Source organism: Artemia sp. Qi Xiang Cuo, chromosome 17 (genome assembly GCF_049724085.1).
Source record: "Artemia sp. Qi Xiang Cuo chromosome 17, ASM4972408v1, whole genome shotgun sequence".
Lineage (NCBI taxonomy): Eukaryota > Metazoa > Arthropoda > Branchiopoda > Anostraca > Artemiidae > Artemia > Artemia sp. Qi Xiang Cuo.
This window is the reverse complement of record NC_142810.1, coordinates 22,570,012-22,592,030: the sequence shown is the minus strand read 5'-3', so window position 1 is coordinate 22,592,030 and position 22,019 is coordinate 22,570,012. Positions and strand designations below refer to the sequence as shown.

Here is a 22,019-nt window from a genome sequence, read left to right as displayed (position 1 = left end):
TAAGGAATGCTGGCGGGAATGTTGAATTAAATCCTTCTATTACCTCCTTCATTAAGACGATACACTACTTTGGGATGGTAAGTAGAATTAACTGTCTGATTCTAACAATCCCTAGCAAGTGTAATAAAAAACACTATCAACATGGCCTGGATTCTCAGTTTTGACACCCAGGTTCTGCTTCTTGGTTTCAGATTTGTGCTCTTAAATTCAAGTTTCGTCTTCTGTTCCACATTTTTGACGGTTTGAAATATACCTGAAGTTTCTGACCCATCTATAAACACACAAAAATATTTTTCTGTTGTTCAACAGACAATTTTTTGGGAAGGATCTTGGTACAATGATTTGACATCCCAGTTCTTGCAAGAGGATGAAAATGTATCGCTTCTTGTTGATTCCGGTAACCTCTGATGCATCTCTGACCATGAGGTAATAATTTGACCTGCTAGGCTTTTCATTTTCCATTACAAAAAATGTTACAGACAGTGGATGGTAGCCATAAACGCACATCATCCTTAGTTGAGATCCTGCCATCTCTGAAGCTTACCCGTCACTTTAGGAGCCATGTTCTTTTATGAACATGGTGTCCGCAAGCTTATGTCATCATTTCAAGAGATTTCAAGCTGATTCTCTCCATTTTTAAAAGGAATTCCATCATAGCTGGTCGCACTTCAGAAAAATAATAATTTCTATTGTCGGACTACTGCAGCATGCGTGTACTTTGTGTACATTTTTCTGTACTTCTTTGAGCAAAGCAACGCAAGAAGGAAGAAGCAAAGAAACGGACTCCGGAAAGATCACAGAAACAAAAAACAGGAGAAGACAAAAGAATGAATGAGCAAAGGTTTACAGCATTAAAGACAGAGACAAAGACAGGACCGTGCACTGGAGCAAACACAAGAATACATGGACGAGGGAACACAGGCACAAACAAAGCAACGAATGCACTTTGTATGAAAAGATTTGTTGTAGAAACTTCAGAAGGGGCTCATTTGATCGGAAATCAAAAGTTCTAATGTTCTTTTCAAGAGTCAAAAGTGATTGGAGGGGAAGAAGCCCCCTTCCCTCGTACTTTTTCTCCAAATTTATTAAATAGCCGTTTTCCCAGCGGTACCCATTTTATTCAACATAGTTGAAAGGTACAACAACTACGCCTCTGGGGATGTCAACTCTCGCAAAGCCCTCGGAACAAGGGTTGTAAGTTATGCAATCCGCCCATTATTTACATATAGTATTTGTTATCAGGAAAGTGGGAGTTGTGTAAGTTGGAAGTTATGAGGAGGGGGTGATCAGTTGACCAAAATGCCATATGTGCATGCTACTACTACTGCTACAATTATCACTTCTTTTACGACTACTGCTAATGAAATCAAGGTGAAGGTTTCAGAAAATTTCGAAGGGAGACTTGAACTAAATCAAAACACACTGTGTGTATGCAAGTTGTCAAAAGAGCACCATATCAGAAATGGCTTAGGGTGTTCAGATGGAACTTCCATGATGGAGAGATGATCAATCGACAAAAAAGGCATTATGTGCATGTTACTTCTACTACCAAATCAAAACAGACTATGTGCATAACTGTTGTCAAAAGGGTATACCAGTAATATTTTATGAACGGCTTGGTGCATTAAGTTGAAACTTCTAGTGCATGATTAGGGGGGGTGTTCAACTGACCAAAAGACAATGCACATACTGCTACTGCTGCTAATACTACGGTTACTACTATTACTAATGCTGCAACTAGTTCTACTGCAACTATTGTGACTTCTACAAAGCCTAGAGTTTGACTTTTGGTGGCCAAAAAGGCCAAGGGCATTTAGGTGAAGCTTTCAGGGAATATTGAGTAGAAAGTTGAACTAAATGAAAACACACTCTATGCATGTAGATTGTCAAAAGTGTGTATCTCAGGAATGGTTTAGGGTAGGGTATTAAGTTGGAAATTTCGGGGAATGATGAAGGGCAGTGCGGATGTACCATTTGATAGTTGAGTGGCTGGACAGCCCAAACAGTGTTATCGATTTACTTTTGGCAGACTACAGGAAAGCATTCGACCTTATAGAGCACCTCATTGACTGACAAATCTAAAAGAGATGGGAGCTTGAGAAAACTTGCTGCTATTAGTGAGATATTTTCTGCGAGGGCGACGGCAATCGGTATATCCGTTATTTGCCGGTGATATCCGCTCTGAGTGGACCGAACTTACTTGTGGCTGTCCCCAAGGAACGAAACTAGCTGCCCTTTTATTCCTTGCAGTCATCAATAAAATCCTTGCAGAATTCGAGGAGCGTTTCAAGTTCGTTGACGACTTGTCTTTGCTTCTCAAATACACAGTAGAAAAATCAGTAGAAAAACAGCAGTTTGAACCAACACTATTTTTGGACTTTGTTAACCAGTGTAAATCTAAAAGCCTGCAACTCAACGAGCAGAAATCGAAAGTTCTACACTTCAACCCGGTCAAACGAGATATTACAATACTCAATCTAAAGTCTAACGAGTATGCGAAGGCTGGGTTTCTGAGATCGTCAACTCTTACTGGCTTACACGACATATATCAGGCCAATCCTTGAATATTGTTGTCCTGTCCGGGGTCCCCAGGCACAAAACACTGCCTACATGTCAGAGGAACTAGAAGATATTAAAAAACGTGCTACTAAAATAATTCTTGGACCCAGGAATGGGAGTTACGAGCATGCCCTTGTGGTTATGAGTTTGCCCATTTTGTTCGCCCGAAGAACGATTTGATAATGAGATTCGGAAAATCACTCATGTCAAACGAGAAACATCGCTCAATTCTTCCTCCAACCACACCGACCCCCAAACTCACCAGGCATCAGAACAGACTACAACCCGTCAAGTGCCGAACGAACAGATTTGCAAATTCCTGTAAAAATAAATGACTGTAAAAATACCATAATTTAGCGTGCAGTTTTGTTTGCTACGAAAGCTATTTGATTAAACGAATGTGAATACGAATTTGAAAAAAAGGCAATAAGTGCAAGCTATTGCTAATACTACCATTACAACTACTGCTACTACTACTTCTATTGTGACTACTACCAAGGCTAAGATTATTAAGATGAACATTTTAAGAAATTTTGAGGGGGAAGTTGAACTAATTTAAAACACACTGTGTTCAGACAAGTTATCAAAAGAGTGTATCAGCAATATCTCAGTAACGGCTTATGGTATTAAGTTAAAACTTCTAGGGCATGATGATTCTACTACTGCTAATGCTGCTACTATTGTCACTGCAACTACCATTAAGTCTGAGGTGAAGGTTAAAATTTCAAGGAACATTGAGGGTGAAGTTGAACTGAATGAAAACACACTGTGTGCATGCAGGTCGTCAAAATGGTGCATCAGCAATAGCCTAGGAACGACTTGGATTATAAAGTTGAAGCTTACTGGGCTTTTTATTGATTTAAGCAAAAGGCAATACTTGCATGCTACTACTACTAGTTCTAGTATTATTAGTCCTAATAAAAATACTAACGCTAAGGGTATTAAGATGAAAATTTTAGGCAATGTTGAGACTTGATGGAGATATCATTGAGTGGGTGGAAGACTTCACCTACCTACGGAGCTTACTTACTTCTGATAAAAACCAACTCTAAGACATCAAGAGACGCCTGACATTTGCGAACTCTAGTTTTAAAGCCCTAATGCCAATCTGGAGGAATAAGAATTTATCAACAATCCTCAAAACGAGACTTTTCTACTCCCTCATTATCCCGATTGCCATCTATGCCTGTGAGTCCTGGACGCCTAAAATAGACGATCAGTGTCGCCGAGCTGCCTTTGAAACCAAATCCCTACGACGCATCGCTGGTATAACCTACCACGACAGAGTCTTCGACTCCAAGCTTCTCCATAATCGGAATGTCAAACTGACAATACTGGATTAAACAAAATTACAACAACTCAAATGACTAGGACATACTCAATGCATGGCTAGTATTCGTCTTCCAAAGATAGCCTTCGATGGATGAGTAAACGGTTCCCGCCCCAGAGATCGCCCCCGGAAGAGATGGAAAGAAAACTTTTCACCCTATAACCTGCCACAACTCCGCCTGGCCGATAACATAAGCACCTTCAGGAGGCATACCAATGAACTGGTTAAAGAGGAGGTCCCAAAACGACCTTCGAGGACGGACGGGACTTAAGCCAATTAAGTCAAGTTGAGACTAAATCAAAATACATTATTTGCATACAGGTTGTCAAAAGGACGCACCAGCAATACCCCAGGAACTATTTAATGTATTAAGTTGAAACTTTAGTGTGTTTTAAGAAGGAAGTTAATAAAAACAAAAGGTGCTATGTGCATGCTGACTGCTATTAATGCTACTACTATTACTACGACTATTGCTATTATTTCAGCTAAAGGTATTACGGTGAACTTTTAAGGAATGTTTAATAGGATGTTGAATTAAGTCAAAACACACTGTTAGCCCATGGATTGTCAAAAGGATGTGCCTGCAATATCTTAGAAGGGTTCAGAGGATTAAGTTAAAACTTTCAGGGTATCTTCAAGCGAATTTTGAACTAACCAAAATGTAACGTGTGCATACTTCTACTACTGCTACTACGATTATTGCTACTAGTGAGGCTAGTGGTATTCACTAAAACTTTCTGGGAATGTTTAGAAGGAGCTTCAACTAAATCAAAACACTATGTACATGCAGGTTGTCAAAAGCGCAAATAAACACTATCTTTGGAAGGGTGTAGGGTATTAAGTTGAAATTTTTAGGGTAAGTTGAGGGAGATGTTGAACTTACCAAAAGGCACTATGTGGACGTTACCACTGTTACTACTGCTACGACTACTAATTCGAATGAGGCCGGGGCTATTAAGGCGAAACTTTCTGTAAATATTTGGGTGTATGTTGAACTAAATCAAAACACACCTTGTGCATTCAGGTTGCTAAAAGAATGAACGAGCAATATTGCAGGAAAGATTTAGTTTATTAATTTGAAATTTTCAGGGCGCCTCGAGAGGGATATTGAATTAACCAAAAGGCATTCTGTTCACGCTGCTATTACTGCAAAAATTGCTACTACTACTACTACTACTACTCAGAGTAAGGGTAGGAAGGATAAACTTCCAGGGAATGTTTAAGGAGATTTTGAACTTAATCAAACCACGATCCGTGCATCCAGTTTGTCAAAAGGGCATATTAGCAATTCTAATCTTTGTAATCGGTTAATATCTAATCGGTTGTAATATCGAACACTTTAAATGAAGATAATTTTCATCCAAATTTGGGTAATACAATCATCGAGGATGGAGATTTATTGATGCCGTTTGATATGTTGATGTGCATTAGTAGTAATTTGTCTTTTTTTTTCTTTTTTTTTTGTCTGGTTAGATTTTTTTCGAGTACTTGCTAAATTAAGCGCTGTTTTCAGTTGCTATGATGAAAATCGTGCTCCTGTTGTGGATAATAGATGATGCATCACTGAGGGGTATACAGTTCAATTTTAGAACATCTAACTTTAATTTTAAAGCTTATCAATCTTAAAATATTCAACATTCAGTAAATTTTAAATTCAGTTAGTAAATTTTTGGTAAACTACATAAACTCAGAAAATAAGTAAACAAGTATTAGGTAAATAAGCAAATTTGGGAAATTAAGCATTCAGTAAGTTTCACAACTAGTAAACATGTAACCTTGAAACACTATAATTCAACTTCATAACAGGAACAACAATAAAAATTTGTATTAACTTTGAAAAAATTGTGTTTATATGAAGCGCTATTGAATACAAAACAGCCTACAACCAGGGTGATATCATACCACTCACAGTTGTTGAAACACAAGAGGAAATGATACATTAAACAAAGGAAAGAAACAGGAGCATGAGAACGAAGCAACACAGGAACAAACTCAGGAGAGAACACAGAGCGAAAAATAGGAAAAGATGTAAGAATAAAGGAATACTGCAATAAAGACAGGGACAAAACAGGACGGAACTCTTGACGGTACACAGAAACAAAAACACAGCAACGGACATGTAATGAAACTATGCTAGATTCCTAGTAAATCACTCTTTTCTGTTACTAAAGAGGCACTACTGATACCGGGTGGCACTGATGTACCATTAGTTTCAGGAATTAGCTAGGTGCTTGGAATTAAAATGATCCCAGCTGAAGAAGCTGATACTTACATGCAATAATCAGAGAAAATTGAGGCTTGTCGTACATAAAAGCATCAGTGAATTAAACTCAGGAACAACAAATGAAAAAGATACAGGAACGGAGGAGCGAAGGAATACAGCAGCAAAGGCAGCCACAGACACAGGACCGAACACTGGAGCAAACATATGAACAAAATGTTTGACAAAAACTTTTTTTTTTACCCCAGCCATAATTGACGGAGGTTCGTTCTTTATTAGGATCCTGAATGTTTGTCTAAAATGTTTGCTAAGGAAAGTAAATTTTGAAATTCATTTGAGATAAGAATCATATTTGTAATAGTCCTATCAGATGCGCGTGAGCATGTAAAAAAAGAATACCGAGTTTTCCTGATCATTGACGGATTCTTTTGTCAACCGCCCTCATATTTTGTGAATAGGTTCAACTTTTGTGCTAAACATAAAAAGTATTCTTTTAGCTGAAAAAGGGGTACACAACATGGAACCGTCACTAAAATTAACCTAATTTTTTCCAAGCTTGGTATTTACAAAAATATAAGGGTACAAGCGATAATATGTTCTTGAATATCTTGTTTTTTACCTTAGGAAAAGTTTTAAGCCCTATATCGCTCAACATTAGAAGATAAATCACTTGAGTCTGACGAGACATTTATTAAGGAATACTTTCAGCTTAAATTTCGGGAAAATAACAAGGATTTATTAGTTAGTGGAATGAGTAATGACGAAAAATAGTCCGTCGAGACTTTGAGCCACCCAGATATTGTAATTTATTTGAAAACTTTATTACCAATAACTGTTTATTGCCAAAATTTATTGCAAAAAGTTACCATTTGAGTTGGGATTAACACCATAATATTTTAACGACAAAACCTATTTAAGATTGTAGTAAGTCAATCTCTATTTTAACAATATTTCATTATAAAATATATCGAAAGATCAAAGAATAAATACAAGAAATGAAAAATTAAATTTCATCCTACTTGCTAAACTTGTTGAATTGTGTTGATTAGAATAGCGTTGACGAGTTACTATTGTTAAAGATTTTCTATTGTTTATAGTTTTGCTTAAATTTTATTTTCTGTTCCAGGAAAGCTTATTTACATCAATGTGCAAGAAATATATGCTTATTCAGGAAAACTATTTTGTCCACGTTCCTTACTCTACTGCTTCGAGCTTGAAGCCTCTTTCAGAAGATGATATTTCGTTACTTTTATCACTTACTCATGACCTTACTGGATTTTTGCAAGTTGTTGGACGTTTCTCTGACTTATTTTGCTCTGTCGATACATATACGGAAAGAAAAGTGACTGCATTGAGAATCTTTAATAACATGTTGGAGGTTGCAGATTTTGGCAGCCGTGCGAAGTTGTATAAATCATTTGGAATCATCACGTCTTTGAAGATACCAATGATTGACTTGCAAGTTGCTTTTTTTCCTCTTCTTCTTCTTCTTTTTTTGGGGTGTCCGTGAAAAGTGAATATGCTAGATAACATTCTTTCAGTCTCTTTCTTCTCTTTAAGCATCACAAATGAAAATAGTTACAGACAAGGGTAAAAGATATTTCAAACTATTTTCTGACTCTCTAAAACGTGCTTGAAGGGTTCCGGTGATTTCCCCCCGAGAAAATGCACCCCACCCCACCCCCGGTGCTCCCCCCGGAAATTTCCCCCCGTAGGAGATTCCCCCTCCGGAAATTTCCCCCCGTAGGTGATTCCCCCCAGAAGATATCCCCTCGTCATTTCCCCCCGCTTAAAATTCCCCCCTATCGGAAATAATTGCCACCGGATACTACCCTTGCCTCAGACTCATTTGCATCTGATGTCGCCCATGGCTCGAAAATTGTTGCAAAATTCTTTTCTTTCTCGGCGGCCTAAAATATAAGAGCGATTGGAGTACACTTTTTAATTGCCAAGTAAATAGTTGGTTATACACGGGAATACTACTACTACTACTAACAACTCACCGCAGCACCAAGCCGCCTGAGGCCAACGCAGCTACGCATGCTCCTCTTCCATCCCAATCTATTCAAAGCCTCCCTTTTTACACCCGCCCATGAAGTTCCTATTTCCTTTAAATGTTTCTTTATGACGTCCTCCCACCCCAAACGAGGATGATCTGCTTTCCGTTTAGCCCTGGACTATTGGCCGAAAGGAACAATCTTCGGCAATCTGTCATCCTTCATCCGCACAACGTGCCCTAGCCACCTCAACCTTTCTTTCATTATAGCCCTAGATAGCGGTATTGAACCACATTTTTCGTATAGCCTATTGTTTGAAATACGTTCAGTCACCTGGGCACCCAGAACAATCCTTAAGCAATTTCTCTGGAATAAATCAAGTATATCTGTAACCACTATTTGAAATACCCCTGCTTTAGAACCATATTGGGCAACTATCATTACTGTGGTTTCCAAGATTTTAATCTTGGTTTACAGACTTATCTTCCCATTCTTCCAAACTTTTTTTAACTGTGAAAAAACACCCTAAGCCTTGGCTATTCCCCTTTTGACATCTTCACTGCTCCCACCATCTTCACTAATAATACTACCAAGGTAAGTGAAGCTGTCCACCTGATCAATCTTTTCATTACCCAAATCACCTTTTCATATTCACTTATTCCTAGCCTTAGTGACTTCTTAACATTAATTTTCAAACCTATTCTAGCGCACTGAACTCCCAAAACCTCTAAAACTTCATTCATTTTGCTCACACTTTCATCAAGGATGCTTAAATCGTCAACGTAATATAAGTCCAGGAAACTTTTTCCTCCCGATTTGATTCCATCCTTTCCCATTGCCTTTCCTGTGCTTCTAAAGACGAAGTCCAGCAAAATGATCGATGCAAAGGGGGATAGAACACAACCCTGCTTAACTCCTGATTTAATTTAAAACCAGCTGCTAACCTCATTTCCTACCTTAACTGCAGCAGTGTTTTTCTCGTACATAGCACTAATCACTTTAATGTATTTGTCTGGTATACCATAAAAGGATAAAATACTAAAGCTCTTCTAGCAACAGAATCGAACGCTTGCTCATAATCTATAAAACTGAGGACCAAAGGTGTTTGAAAACTCTGGCACTTCTCAATTATTAACCTAAGAGTGAAAATTTGGTCGAAACATCCTCTACCTTTTCTAAAACCGCACTGTTCTTCTCTTAAAGCTTTGTCTACGGCATCTCTCAGTCAAAAAAGTATCATATTACTAAGTAATTTACTACCTACAGAGACAAGACTAATCGCTCGGTAATTACCACACTCACTCTTATTATACTTCTTATAAAGTTGTTTAATTAAGGTTTTCCTAAAATCATTAGGTACTTCCCTTTTTTCAAAAATCATATTCATAATCTTCAGTAACTTATTTCTAACTTCAGAGCCACCATATTTAAGAAACTCATTTTCAATCCTTTCAGCACCTGGAGCCTTATTATTTTTTAGTCCTTTTAGTACCGTCACTCATTCCTCGTCGCAAAACAAATCTTCCTTCACATCCAATGTATCACAAACTTTTTCAGTTTCCTCTATATCTCTTACTTCAACTCTATCTCGGTTAAGCAAATTCTCAAAATTTTCGGCCCATCTCTCTAGTTTTTTTCTTATCACTAATTGTGGCCCCATTCCTGTCTTTAATTGGGACAAGTCTGCCTTGACTACTCCCTCTCAATTTGTTAACATGCCAGTACAATATTTTACTATTATGCCGTCTAGCTGCATCATCCAGATCCTCAGCAATTTTATCCATGGCCTCCACTTTACACCTCCTTAGTTCATATTTTAATGCTTTCTCCACTTTCTTTACATTCCTTTTGTTTTCATATGATCTATCACTAAGGTAGTTCTTGTACATGTCCTTTCTCCTTTCTATCAAACCTAAAGGTTTTTCACTAATAATCTTAGCTGCAGTTCTAGCTTTCTTCCCTAAGATACCTTCAGCAACTTCACAAATTATTTTTCTAAAATTGCTCCAACCATCTTCCACATTATCAAATTTTAAACTCTCAAGTTTAGTATTCAACTGTTCCTCGAAATTGTCTCTCAAATTCTTATCTTGGAGTCTACCAACATCATAACTTCCCCTGAGGTAGTTGCCCTTCCGATATATCAGCTTTAAATTAACCCTTGACAAGGCTAGGCGTTGATATATACCAACAACGTCAATAACGGCAATCTCCTATCTCTTAGTATCTTTTATTGATCCTTCCGTCTTCGGTTTACAATAGCAAAATACATGATGCTTGTTATTATATTATTATGTGGATATCATGTTAATTTATGAGCCATTTTATGACCAAACACCGTATTGGTTATAACTAGATTGTTATACCTACAAAACTGCAAAAGTCTGTATCCATTACTGTTTTCTTTTCCTTCACCAAATTTACTTAGGCTAGGATACCATCTATCCCTATTTCTACCAACCTGGGCGTTAAAATCTCCCAGTAAACATCATATTCCCTGTCTATTTGCTCCTGTAACTGTAAGTAAAATTCATCTGAGTCACTAGTGTCTCCGTCACGGTTAAATCGCTACACTTCAAAACTGATATTTCTTACAATAAGCCTCAGGTACTCCAATGTCCCGACCTTCCCGTATTTTTTCCATCTGTCGTAGAATTCTGGAATATAAATCCACATACTTTTTCTTAATTGGTTCACTGGATTCTCCCGCATTTGCTTGACCCGGTATAGCACAGCTCGGGAGCCTGAATAGCTTTCGAATGGAATAATCCAGGGGGGTTATCTGTTATGACTTATTAATTGTGGGATTTAATTTAGAAGATTAAGAGATTAAATTAAGAGATTTCAATTTTAGTCTCAAGGTATCACGGACCTTGTGGAGGGTCGGAATCTCCTGCGGGGGGAAATTTCCAGGGGGGGGGATCTCCTACGGGGGGAAATTATCGAGGGAGGAATATCCTACGGGGGAAATTTCCGGGGTGGGGTGGGGAATCTCCTAGACCCGTCCTTGAAATACCAGGCGAGGAGTTCCTGGGGGGGGGGGCAGAAGCTCAACTTAGTTTTTAAGAAAGGCCTGAAAGATCTTTTGAAGTTAAATATTCTCTTGTTGATTCTCCGTCCTAGCCGAGTGGTTAGCATACTTGAGATCCTCTGTCCGTGAAGACAAGGGTTCGAGTTCTGGTGTTGCTCGTTCTTTGGTTTGAAACGGGGGTCAGTGGTGGGACTTTGTAAGTTCAGCCAGTTACCCCAGCTCAAAATGGATGCCTAGAGGAATCGGGGGAAGGTAGAAAGGAAGGGTGTACGAAAGCACAAGATGGCTGGCGCCCGACTCCTTATTGAATTTCCTGGCTGGATGGCCATGAAACGGAGATAGCACCGCCAGTAGAGACTGTAAAGTTCAGAATATCATATTATTTACCTTTACGTTTTGTTTGAGGTTTCATATTTTGGTGTTTGTAATTTTGTGTAAGTATTTTTGCTTATTAGTTGTGAACATGCGGAGCTTATTAGCAGCTTATAAACATAAACTTTGCCTTTTTTTAATTCATGTAGGACAAGGACTAGAAGAGGCCAAGCTTTTTTCTTCCTTATTACTGTCCTTAGTACCCCCCCCCCCCTGCCACCCAGTACAGAGTGGAGCTTGGTCCATTATTTTAAAAACGAAACTGCCTAGTTAGAAAAGTTTGCCGTTTAATGCTGACTTGTATTACTAACTTGGTCATCTTATTAGTAAACGTTTACTGAGAGCAAACATTTTCGAATATAGAGAGGGATCCTGAAACCCCTCCACATATTTGAAAAGAACGTAAAATGCAACGAAAATGTTAGAAATTATGGGGATTGCTGGAAATCTTGATTTTTCTTTTTTTCAAGGAAAAAAACCGCATTGTAAGCCTAAGAACCTTTATTTGCTCAATAAAATTCACGGAAATTTAGCTTATACTTGATCTCGAGAAATATTTCTCCATTTAGGAAAGTTGTTTCTTTAAAGTCCCTTATTGGCTAAGCTTGAATCCTGTAGGACGAAATTTAGGACAAATTGTAAAAGAACTGACCGTGGCCAATTGCTTGGAAGGCTGTTGATTTACAAGGCCACGGAGAATGAAGCATGACATGCTAAAGGACACGTGATTGTCGCTGCAATTAGCACATTTTGCTTCAGTACTGTATGGATTTTCGGTACTTGTGTCTTATAGCCACCACACCCAAGAAGTGAAGTTAGGTTAATCCTAATGAAACAATTCTTGCTTCATAATATACAGAATAGTTGCAGCTGAAACATTTTGCATGCAAACCCGCAATACTTTACCCCCACTCGCCCTAATGTGCAAATATATAGCCCAAATTATATATTTCCAACGCATTTTCCCACCCGTAATTTGTTTTTCCAGTTTTTGTTTCGTCAGAGTTGATTCAATTCACAGGTACATGGGTTGAAACAACGGAGATGTATTGCGGAAATAGCTGGAAAATATATATATTTTGTGCTATATATTTGCACATTAGGTGGGGGGGGGTCAGTATAGTGGATCTGCATGCAAAATGTGTTAGTTACAATTATTCTGCATGTTCTGAAGAAAGAATTGTTTCATTAGGATTAACCTAACTTCACTTCTTGGGTGTGGTGGCTATAAGACACAAATACCGGATTTTCTTTGGTACTAATATGAGCGTCAGCACAATGAGTATATTTTGGCGGAGGACTGAGTTAACAAGACTGGAAATGTTGGGATAATCGGCACTTGGAACAGTACTTTGGAATTTTCTTAAGCTCACCCATTCTGAAGAATTCGTAACCAAATCGTAACCTGCAATGTCTTAAATTAAGTCCTCAAAATTAATCTTAACTGTTTTCAAGAACCCTAACTTTTAGCAGAAACAATACCGCTGGAGTTTTTGAAAGACTGCATAATATTATCTTCTGGGACATCCCTCATAACGGTAGAACATTTCTTAGAAATTTCTTTGGTTGGCGTGCTGACGAGAATTATGATTAAAGATGTCTATAAATTCTCGGCGGCAGACTTACCAATATAAATGTACCAATTATCATAGGCAGCACGCTAGCGCTGCCTAAGTAAAGAACGATGTGGACACAATGTGGGTTTTTTTTTCTCCATACCCGGGCACTTCGTATCGAAGGAGTAGTCGTAGAAACTTCGAAAAGGGCTCATTTAATTTCAAATTGTAATGGCTAGTGCCCTTTTTAATAGTCGAAAGTGATGAGGGGCCACTCCCCCCCCCCTCCCGCCCCGCCTTCCCCCACATACAACCACACAAAATTTGGAGATAGCCATTTTGTTCAGCGTAGTTGATATCCAGATAAAAAATATATTTTTGAGGAGGAAACTCCCCGACAACCCTCAGGGCAAGGGTTTTAAGTTATGCCCTGGGGGCACAGAAGGTTTTTATTGAAGGAGTTGTAGTAGAAACTTCAAAATAGGCTCATTCGATTCGAAATTCAAAGGGCTAGTGCCCTTTTTAATAGTCGAAAGTGATTGGAGGGCAACTAGCCCCCCCACGCCCATCATTCCGCCAAACACATCCAATCAAAATTTTGAGATAGCCATTGTGTTCAGCGTAGTTGATTTCAAGAGAGAAAATGTGTTTTTGAGGAGGACATTCCCCCACAACCCTCAGGGCAAGGGTTTTAAGTTATGCCCTGGGAGCACATAAGGTTTTTACAGAAGGCGTTGTCGTGGAAACTTCAAAACAGGCTCATTCGATTGGAAATTCAAATGGCTAGTGCCCTTTTTAATAGTCTAAAGTGATTGGAGGGCAACTAGCCCCCCCCCCCCACGCCCTTCAATCTTGAGATTGAGATTGAAAATTCTTCAAATTTTGAGATAGCCATTTTGTTCAGCGTAGTTGATTTCCAGATAGAAAATATCTTTTTGAGGAGGACATTCCCCCACAACCCTCAGGGCAAGGGTTTTAAGTTATGCCCTGAGGGTATATAAGATCAATGTTGACACAATGTACAGTTCATTATTATTTTTTTTTAAAGCAGGACACTTCATACAGAAGGGGTCGCCGTAGAGACTTCAAAAGGGGCTCATTCGAATGGAAATCGCCAGTTCTAGTGCCCTTTTTAATAGTCGAAAGTGATTGGAGGAAAACTGGTCCCCCATCCTTCACGTTAATCATTCCCCCAAACACATCCAAACGAAATTTTGAGATAGCCATTTTGTTCAGTGTAGTTGATTTCCAGATAGAAAATGTGTTTTTGAGGAGGACACTCCCCGACAACCCTCAGGGCAAGTGTTTTAAGTGATGCCCTGGGGGCATATAAGGTTCTTATAGAAGGCGTTGTCGTAGAAACTTCAAAACAGGATCATTTGATTGGAAATTCAAAGGGCTAGTCCCTTTTTAATAGTCGAAAGTGATTGAAGGGCAACTAGCCCCCCCCCCCCTCACGCCCATCATTCCCCCACACAGATCCAATCAAAATTGTGAGATAGCCATTTTGTTCAGCGTAGTTGATTTCCAGATAGAAAATATGTTTTTGAGGAGGACACTCCCCCAGAACCCTCAGGGCAAGGGTTTTAAGTTATGCCCTGGGGGGTTTTTATTGAATAAGTTGTCGTAGAAACTTCAAAACAGACTCATTGGATTGGAAATTCAAAGGGCTAGTGCCCTTTTTAATAGTCGAAAGTCATTGGAGGGTAACTAGCCCCCTCCCCCACGCCCATTATTCCCCCAAACATATCCAATCAAAATTTTGAGATAGTCATTTTGTTCAGCGTAGTTGTTTTCAATAAAGAAAATGTTTTTATGAGGAAGACCCTCCCCCACAACCCTCAGGGCAAGGGTTTTAATTTAAGCCCTGGGGGCATCGAATTTTTTTATATAAGGCTTTGTTGTAGAAACTTAAAAACAGGCTCAGGCGATTGGAAATTCAAAGGGCTTGTGCCCTTTTTCAATGTCGAAAGTGATTGGAGGGCAACTAGCCCCCCCCCCACGCCCCTCATTGCCCCAAACACATCCAAGAAAAATTTTGAGATAGACATTTTGTTCAGCGTAGTTGATTTCCAGATAGAAAATTTCTTTTTGAGGAGGACACTCCCCCACAACCCTCGGGGCAAGGGTTTTAATTTATGCCCTGAGGGCATATAAGATCAATGTTAACACAATGTACAGTTTAGTTTTTTTTTTTTTTTTTTTTTAAAGCAGGACACTTCATACAGAAGGGGTCGCCGTAGAGACTTCAAAAGGGGCTCATTCGAATGGAAATCGCGAGTTCTAGTGCCCTTTTTAATAGTCGAAAGTGATTGGAGGGCAACTAGCCCCCCCCCCTCCCTCACGCCAATCATTCCCCCAAACACATCCAATCGAAATTTTGAGATAGCCATTTTGTTCAGCGTAGTTGATTTCCAGATAGAAAATGTGTTTTTGAGGAGGACACTCCCCCATAAGCCTCAGGGCAAGGGTTTTAAGTTATGCCCTGGGGGCATATAAGGTTTTTATTGAAGGCGTTGTCGTAGAAACTTCAAAAAAGGCTCATTTGATTAGAAATTAAAAGGGCTAGTACCCTTTTTCATAGTCGAAATTGATTGGAGTGCACCTTGGGGCCCCCCCCCCCCAAGCCCATCATTCTCCAAAACACATCCAATCAAAAATTTTGAGATGGCCATTTTGTTCAGCGTAGGCTAGTTGATTTCCAGATAGAAAATATAATTTTTAGGAGGACACTGCCCCCCCCCAACCCTCAGGGCAAAGGTTTTATGTTATGCCCTGGGGCATATAAGGTTTTTATAGAAGGCGTTGTCGTAGAAACTTCAAAACAGGCTCATTCGATTGGAAATTCAAAGGGCTAGTGCCCTTTTTAAAAGTCTAAAGTGATTGGAGGGCAACTAGCCCCCCCCCCCCCACGCCCCTCAATCCCCCCAAAACATCCAATCAAAAATTTGAGATAGCCAATTTTTAAGCGTAGTTGATTTTCAGATAGAAAATATGTTTTTGAGGAGGACACTCCCGCAAAACCCTCAGGGCAATGGTTTTAAGTTATGCCCTGGGGGCATATAAGGTTTTTATAGAAGGCGTTGTCGTAGAAACTTCAAAACAGACTCATTCGATTTCAAATTCAAAGAGCTAGTCTCCTTTTTAAAAGTTCATTGGAGGGCAGCTAGCCCCCCACACCCATCACTCGCTCAAACATATCCAATCAGAATTTTGAGATAGCCATTTTGTTCAGCGTAGGCTAGTTGATTTCCAGATAGAAAATATATTTTTTAGGAGGACACTCCCCCACAGCCCTCAGGGCAAGGGTTTTAAATTATGCCCTGAGGGCATATAAGGTTTTTATAAGAAGGCGTTGTCGCAGAAACTTCAAAACAGGCTCATTCGATTGGAAATTCAAAGGGCTAGTTCCCTTCTTAATAGTCGAAAGTGATTGGAGGGGAACTAGCCCCTTCCCCACGCCCATCATTCTCCCAAAGACATCCAATTAAAATTTTGAGATAGCCATTTTGTTCAGCGTAGTTGATTTCCAGATAGAATATATGTTTTTGAGTAGAACACTCCCCAACAACCCTCAGGGCAAGGGTTTTAGGTTATGTCCTGGGGTATATAAGGTTTTTATAGAAGGCGTTGTCATAGAAACTTCAAAAGGGGCTCATTTGATTGGAAATTCAAAGGGTTAGTGCCCTTTTTAATAGTCGAAAGTGATTGGAGGGCAACTAGCCCCCCCCCCACGTCCATCATTCATCCAAACACATCCAATCAAAATTTTGAGATAACCATTTTTTTTAGCGTAGGCTAGTTGTAGTCCAGATAGAAAATATGTTTTTGAGAAGAACACTCCCCCACAAACCTCAGGACAAGGGTTTTAAGTTATGCCCTGGGGGATAATAAGGTTTTTATAGAAGGCGTTGTCGTAGAAACTTCAAAAAAGGCTAACTCGAGTGGAAATTCAAAGGGCTAGTGCCCTTTTTAATAGTCGAAAGTGATTGGAGGGCAACTAGCCTCCCCCCACGCCCATCATTCCCCCAAACACATCCAATCAAAATTTTGAGATAGCCATTTTGTTCAGCCTAGCTGATTTCCAGATCGACAATATGTTTTTGAGGGGGACACTCCCCCACAACCCTCAGGGCAAGGGTTTTAAGTTATGCCCAGGGGGCATATAAGGTTGTTATAGAAGACGTTGTCGTAGAAACTTCAGAAAAGGGCTCATTCGATTTGAAATTCAAAGGGCTAGTGCCCTTTTTAATAGTCGAAAGTGATTAGTAATATTTGTTGTTGTTGTTTATACCATGGTACTTCGTATCGAAGGAGTTGTCGTGGGAATTTCGAAAGGGGCTCACTCGATTGAAAATAGAAAGGGCTGATGCCCTTTTTAATGGTCGAAATTGATTGGAGGGCAACTAATCCCCTTCCACTCCCACCCTCCCAATTGCCCATTATGTGTAAAAACTAAATGTTGCCTTAAGATTAAATCAAAATGCACTGTGATAATGCTAATTCCCAATAAGGCATCTCAACAATATCCCGAGAACGACTGAGGGCATTATGTTCAAACTTTCGAGGCTACTTCTGCTCTTAAAATTTAACCAAATCGGAATAGTGTAAGTGTATCAAAGCTATCAAAGAAAGTAAACAGATTTTTTTTGCGGATGGTATCAAGTTTTCCATTTCAGGTGTACTAGAGGAGGTATGAAACTATGTTAATCAGTACTATATGTGTCCAGATTTTTAAAATGGTATATGTTGTTTAAAATTGCTGAAAATTTTTCTCAAGCATACAAATAACAGGTCAAACTATAAAGTTTTAAAAAACGAAAAGATTTAAAGTGTTATTTTCTATTTCCCTGAAAAGACTATGTCAATATAAAACGAACAGAAATTAATTAAAAATACTTTTTCCACAAAATAAGTTTTTCGAAGAAAAGCAAAGAACTCCATTAAACAAAAAATGAGAAAAAATAAAATCAAATAATCTACGAAGCTCGAAACTACTGCAAATCAGCATCGATAAATAAATGAAACCCAAAACGAACAGAAATTAAAATAAATAACCGGTAAAACTCAAAACGAGCAGAAATTAACATAAGTTGGGCGCAAAACCTCTATAACTTCCCAAGGCCAGAACAAAATTTGCTCTTTACTGAAAAAAATATAAATGTTTTTGCTTTTATAACTTTAATAAATCAAATAATTTTAACATTTTGATTATTAGATATCAGTGTGTGCATATTAAACTGACAAGGCACATTCATTTGTATTTTTTCAGTAAAGTGCAAATTTTGTTCTGGCCTTGGGAAGGCATAGGGGTTTTGCATAGGGGCCCTGGGAAGGCATAGGGGTATTTAAAAAAATACCCCCCGTGGAAAATAAGGCTTTCCAAATTTGGAAATTTTATTTGAGTTTTATTTTTTCAATTTCCGTAGGGGGATGGAATTGTGGTACTTGTGTATTATGTTCCACTCACTCAAGTTTACGCTCTGTAAAATTCGTGAACACACCGTTTTTTTGTTAGTTTCTTCGTTACTTTAGAAATAGATTTGCACATTAGGGGGGAGGGGGGTAAGCATAAAGGGTCTGCATGCAAAATGTTTTTGGTACAATTATTCTGCATATTAGATAGATAGAAAAATAAGTGTATTTTAAAGCCAAATATACGGCCATGAACACAGTAAAAAAACAGAAATGAATATAGTGAATGGGGGGGGGGGGTTGCTTAACCCCCCCCCCCAAAAAAAATGCCCTCCCCCACGAAAAATGCCCCTCCCCATAGAAATATCCTCTGGACAATTCAATCCTAGCGAAGATTTACCTCGGATAATTACCGTTAACATCCCCACACGTAAAATTAAATCGGCAAAGAGAAAGCAAGACAAAGAAATTACGTATTTAAATTCTTGCAAATTCACCCAGCGTAAAATTTCTTCTTAAAATTTCATCTCCTGGAAACTATTTAAATTCTCCCAGCAACTATATTCATTTATGTTATTTTACCGTGTTTTTATGGCCGTATATTTGACTTTAAAATACAGTTATTTGTCTATCTATCTAATATGCAGAATTATTGTACCAAACGCATTTTGCATACAGAATCGCTAGCTTACCCCCCTCCCTTGAATTGGCAAATATATAAAGAAATTTTATTTTGAAAGTAACGAAGAAACTAACAAAAAAAAAACAAAAAAAAACGGTGTGTTCTTGAATTTTACACAGCGTAAACTTGAGTGAATGGCGCATAATGCACAAGTACCAAATTCCACCCCCCCCCCCCTCTACTGAAATTTAAAAAATTAAACTCAAATAAAATTATCAAACTTGGAAAGCCTTAGTTTCCACGGGGGATATGTTGTTGTGTTTTTTTTTTGGAGGGGGGGGGTATTTTCTGCGGGGGGTGTTTTCCGGGGGGGTATTTTCCTCGGGGGTGTATTTGCCGCGGGGGGTATTTTCTGGGGAGGCATTTTCCGTGGGTGGTATTTGCCGAGGGTGTAAACGCCGGCCACCATTAATAATCACTGCTTGAAAAATTTCAACGACATTTTTCAATTAAGTATAACATAACCGCATTAAAAAACTTTCTCGGCCTATTTACATACAAGACGTTGCAGAAAAGTAAGGAGACTAATTTTTTGCTTAGCAATGTTTTCATTTCTTTGAAACATTGATGTTATCCCCTTCAAAGCAGTTCCTTTGGGCAGCTACAGTGGAGATGATGTTCCCACTGTTCTTAGCAGCGCTGGAGGTCTTCAACCATTATCGTCTTCAGCATGTCTGTTGCAGTCTTTTGGATGATTTCAAAAGTCCCAAAATTACGGTCTTTGATGAAATTTTCTAGTTTAGCAAAAGGGAAGAAGTCACAGGGACTGAGGTCAGGGGGGTAGGAAACCACAGGAATGCCTATTGAGGTCAAAAAGTTTTGTTATGGAGATGGCAGTGTGACTTGGGGTGTTGTCAAATAGAGCAACTATTTTTCTGCAATGTCTGGTCTCGCGCGAAAGACCCTTTTTCTGAGCTTTTCAAGGACGGGTCTATAAAAAAACACGTAAATCTCTTGTAATTTAATTGTTCACTCCTCAACATTTGTAATATGAAAAGATGGTCTGATATTACAAAAATTTTCACACGTTTGATGTTTTCGTCGGTTCACAAAATTGAAGGCCTCCCTGAGCGCTGTTCATCTTCAAAATTTTTCTCCATTCGAAAATGTTTTTTGCCAGCAAAAAGCTTGAGCTGGGAATACAGAATGCTCCCCATAGGACTGTTTTAACTTTTCAAACATCACACTCGCCAAATCTCTAAGCTTACACAGAATTTAATGGCACTACGTTGCTCCCAATTCCGACGTTCCATTTTGCATGATGCAACAATGAAAACAAAACATGACTGATCTTGAAAACAAAACATAACTAAAATTTTCAGTTTACAGACAGAGTAGCGGCTCGAACTAAGGATATGGGAGGTTCTGATTCACTTGCTCTCTGGAGGATAAGAGCGCAGGGTTGCCAGCTCGCTTTCAGGATAGCCAGTCTCATTACTTTATAGACATATATATATATATATATATATATATATATATATATATATATATATATATATATATATATATATATATATATATATATATATATATATATATATATATGTATATATATATGTACAGTACATGTATTACGTTGCCACTATTGTACTGTATTACCCACTATTACGTTGCCTGCCAAAATTCAGAAAAAATGGCTGAAATCCTACTTAGTTTTTATCACAGTTCTCCTTTTCTTTTTTTTAGATTTGGTGAAAATATATCATCGATCCAAGCCTGGTTTCATTGGATTCGTCTTTGTCAAAGTGACCCCCAAGTCAATGTGGACCTTTTACTTTCTTCGTATATCAACATATGTGTCTCCGTTCTTTCACCAACAACGCCTGCTGAAATCACCACTGCATCTGCGCGTAGTATTGTTTCTGCAACTTTACTTTTAAGATCACAAACTGTAGCAGAATCACCCCAAGTGGCTAAACTTTTTACCGAATTCAAAGGCCTCAAAGATAATCATCTACTGGTAAGGACACATTGCAGTTTTTAGTATAAAAAAAAGTAAGCACCGTTAGCACCAAAGAAGAAATCGTTGTACATACAATTCTAGAAATTTGGCTCTGGAGAATCGTCAAAAATGGTCTAATCTATAGAAATATCTAATTAAACTAAAAATCAAGGAGGCACACTTGTGCCTCTTTAAAGAGGTGACCCACCACAATGTTAAGCGATGTCCTAGCGGTCTCAGAGAGACAGCGGTGATCGCATTTTGTAGCCCAAGCTCCAACTAAGAAACGTGCAAAATTTTACCCCCCCCCCCCCCCCGACTTTATCTTCATGGGTAAAAGTGGGCCGGAAGTTTCGACCCTCAAACCACAGCCCCCCTTTAATTGTGTTCGATCGGTCTGAAATTTAAAGGTTAAGCTTTCCTAGGGCTCAGGAGCTTACCTTTGAAATTTCAGCTCAATCCAATTATTCCTTCCCTGTTTTCCGAAAACCAAATATAGCCACTTAAAGTTCATTTCTCTTTTTTTTATCAGCCACGCCTACAGGCCACAGTTGGCAACGGATCCGGGTGATTGAGGACTCATTCGAAGCGGAATTTGACCTGGGTTAGGGCCTTTTGATGCTTTCAGACAGAAAAAATTATCCCCCGAATTTACATTTACGAAAAACCTCGTTTTCCTATAAGAGCCCATTTTAATTTTTCCCACCACAGCCCCCCTTTAACGTTGTCTGATCGGGCTGAAATTTAGAGGATAAGCTTTCCTGGGGCCTGGGAGCTTATCCTCAAAATTTCAGATTAGGAGGTGCAGTTGGGGGGCTGCCGCCCCCCCGAAACCCCGCTTCCGTATATGAAAGGGGCTGTGCCCTCCTCAACGCCTCGCTCTTTACTCTCAAGTTTGACTTTCTCACAACTCT

The 22,019-nt window shown here is 38.9% G+C and overlaps 1 protein-coding gene across 1 annotated transcript in view; it reads left to right on the top strand.

The window, feature by feature from the left end:
• The window catches only part of ebo (exportin ellipsoid body open), a 112,286-nt gene that overhangs the window by 38,453 nt on the left and 51,814 nt on the right, over positions 1 to 22,019 (top strand). Inside the window, exons 6-7 of the mRNA XM_089102966.1 lie at positions 7,237 to 7,568; positions 20,850 to 21,123. Coding sequence (XP_088959092.1) covers positions 7,237 to 7,568; positions 20,850 to 21,123 — 606 coding nt within the window. The remainder of the gene's footprint in view (positions 1 to 7,236; positions 7,569 to 20,849; positions 21,124 to 22,019) is intronic.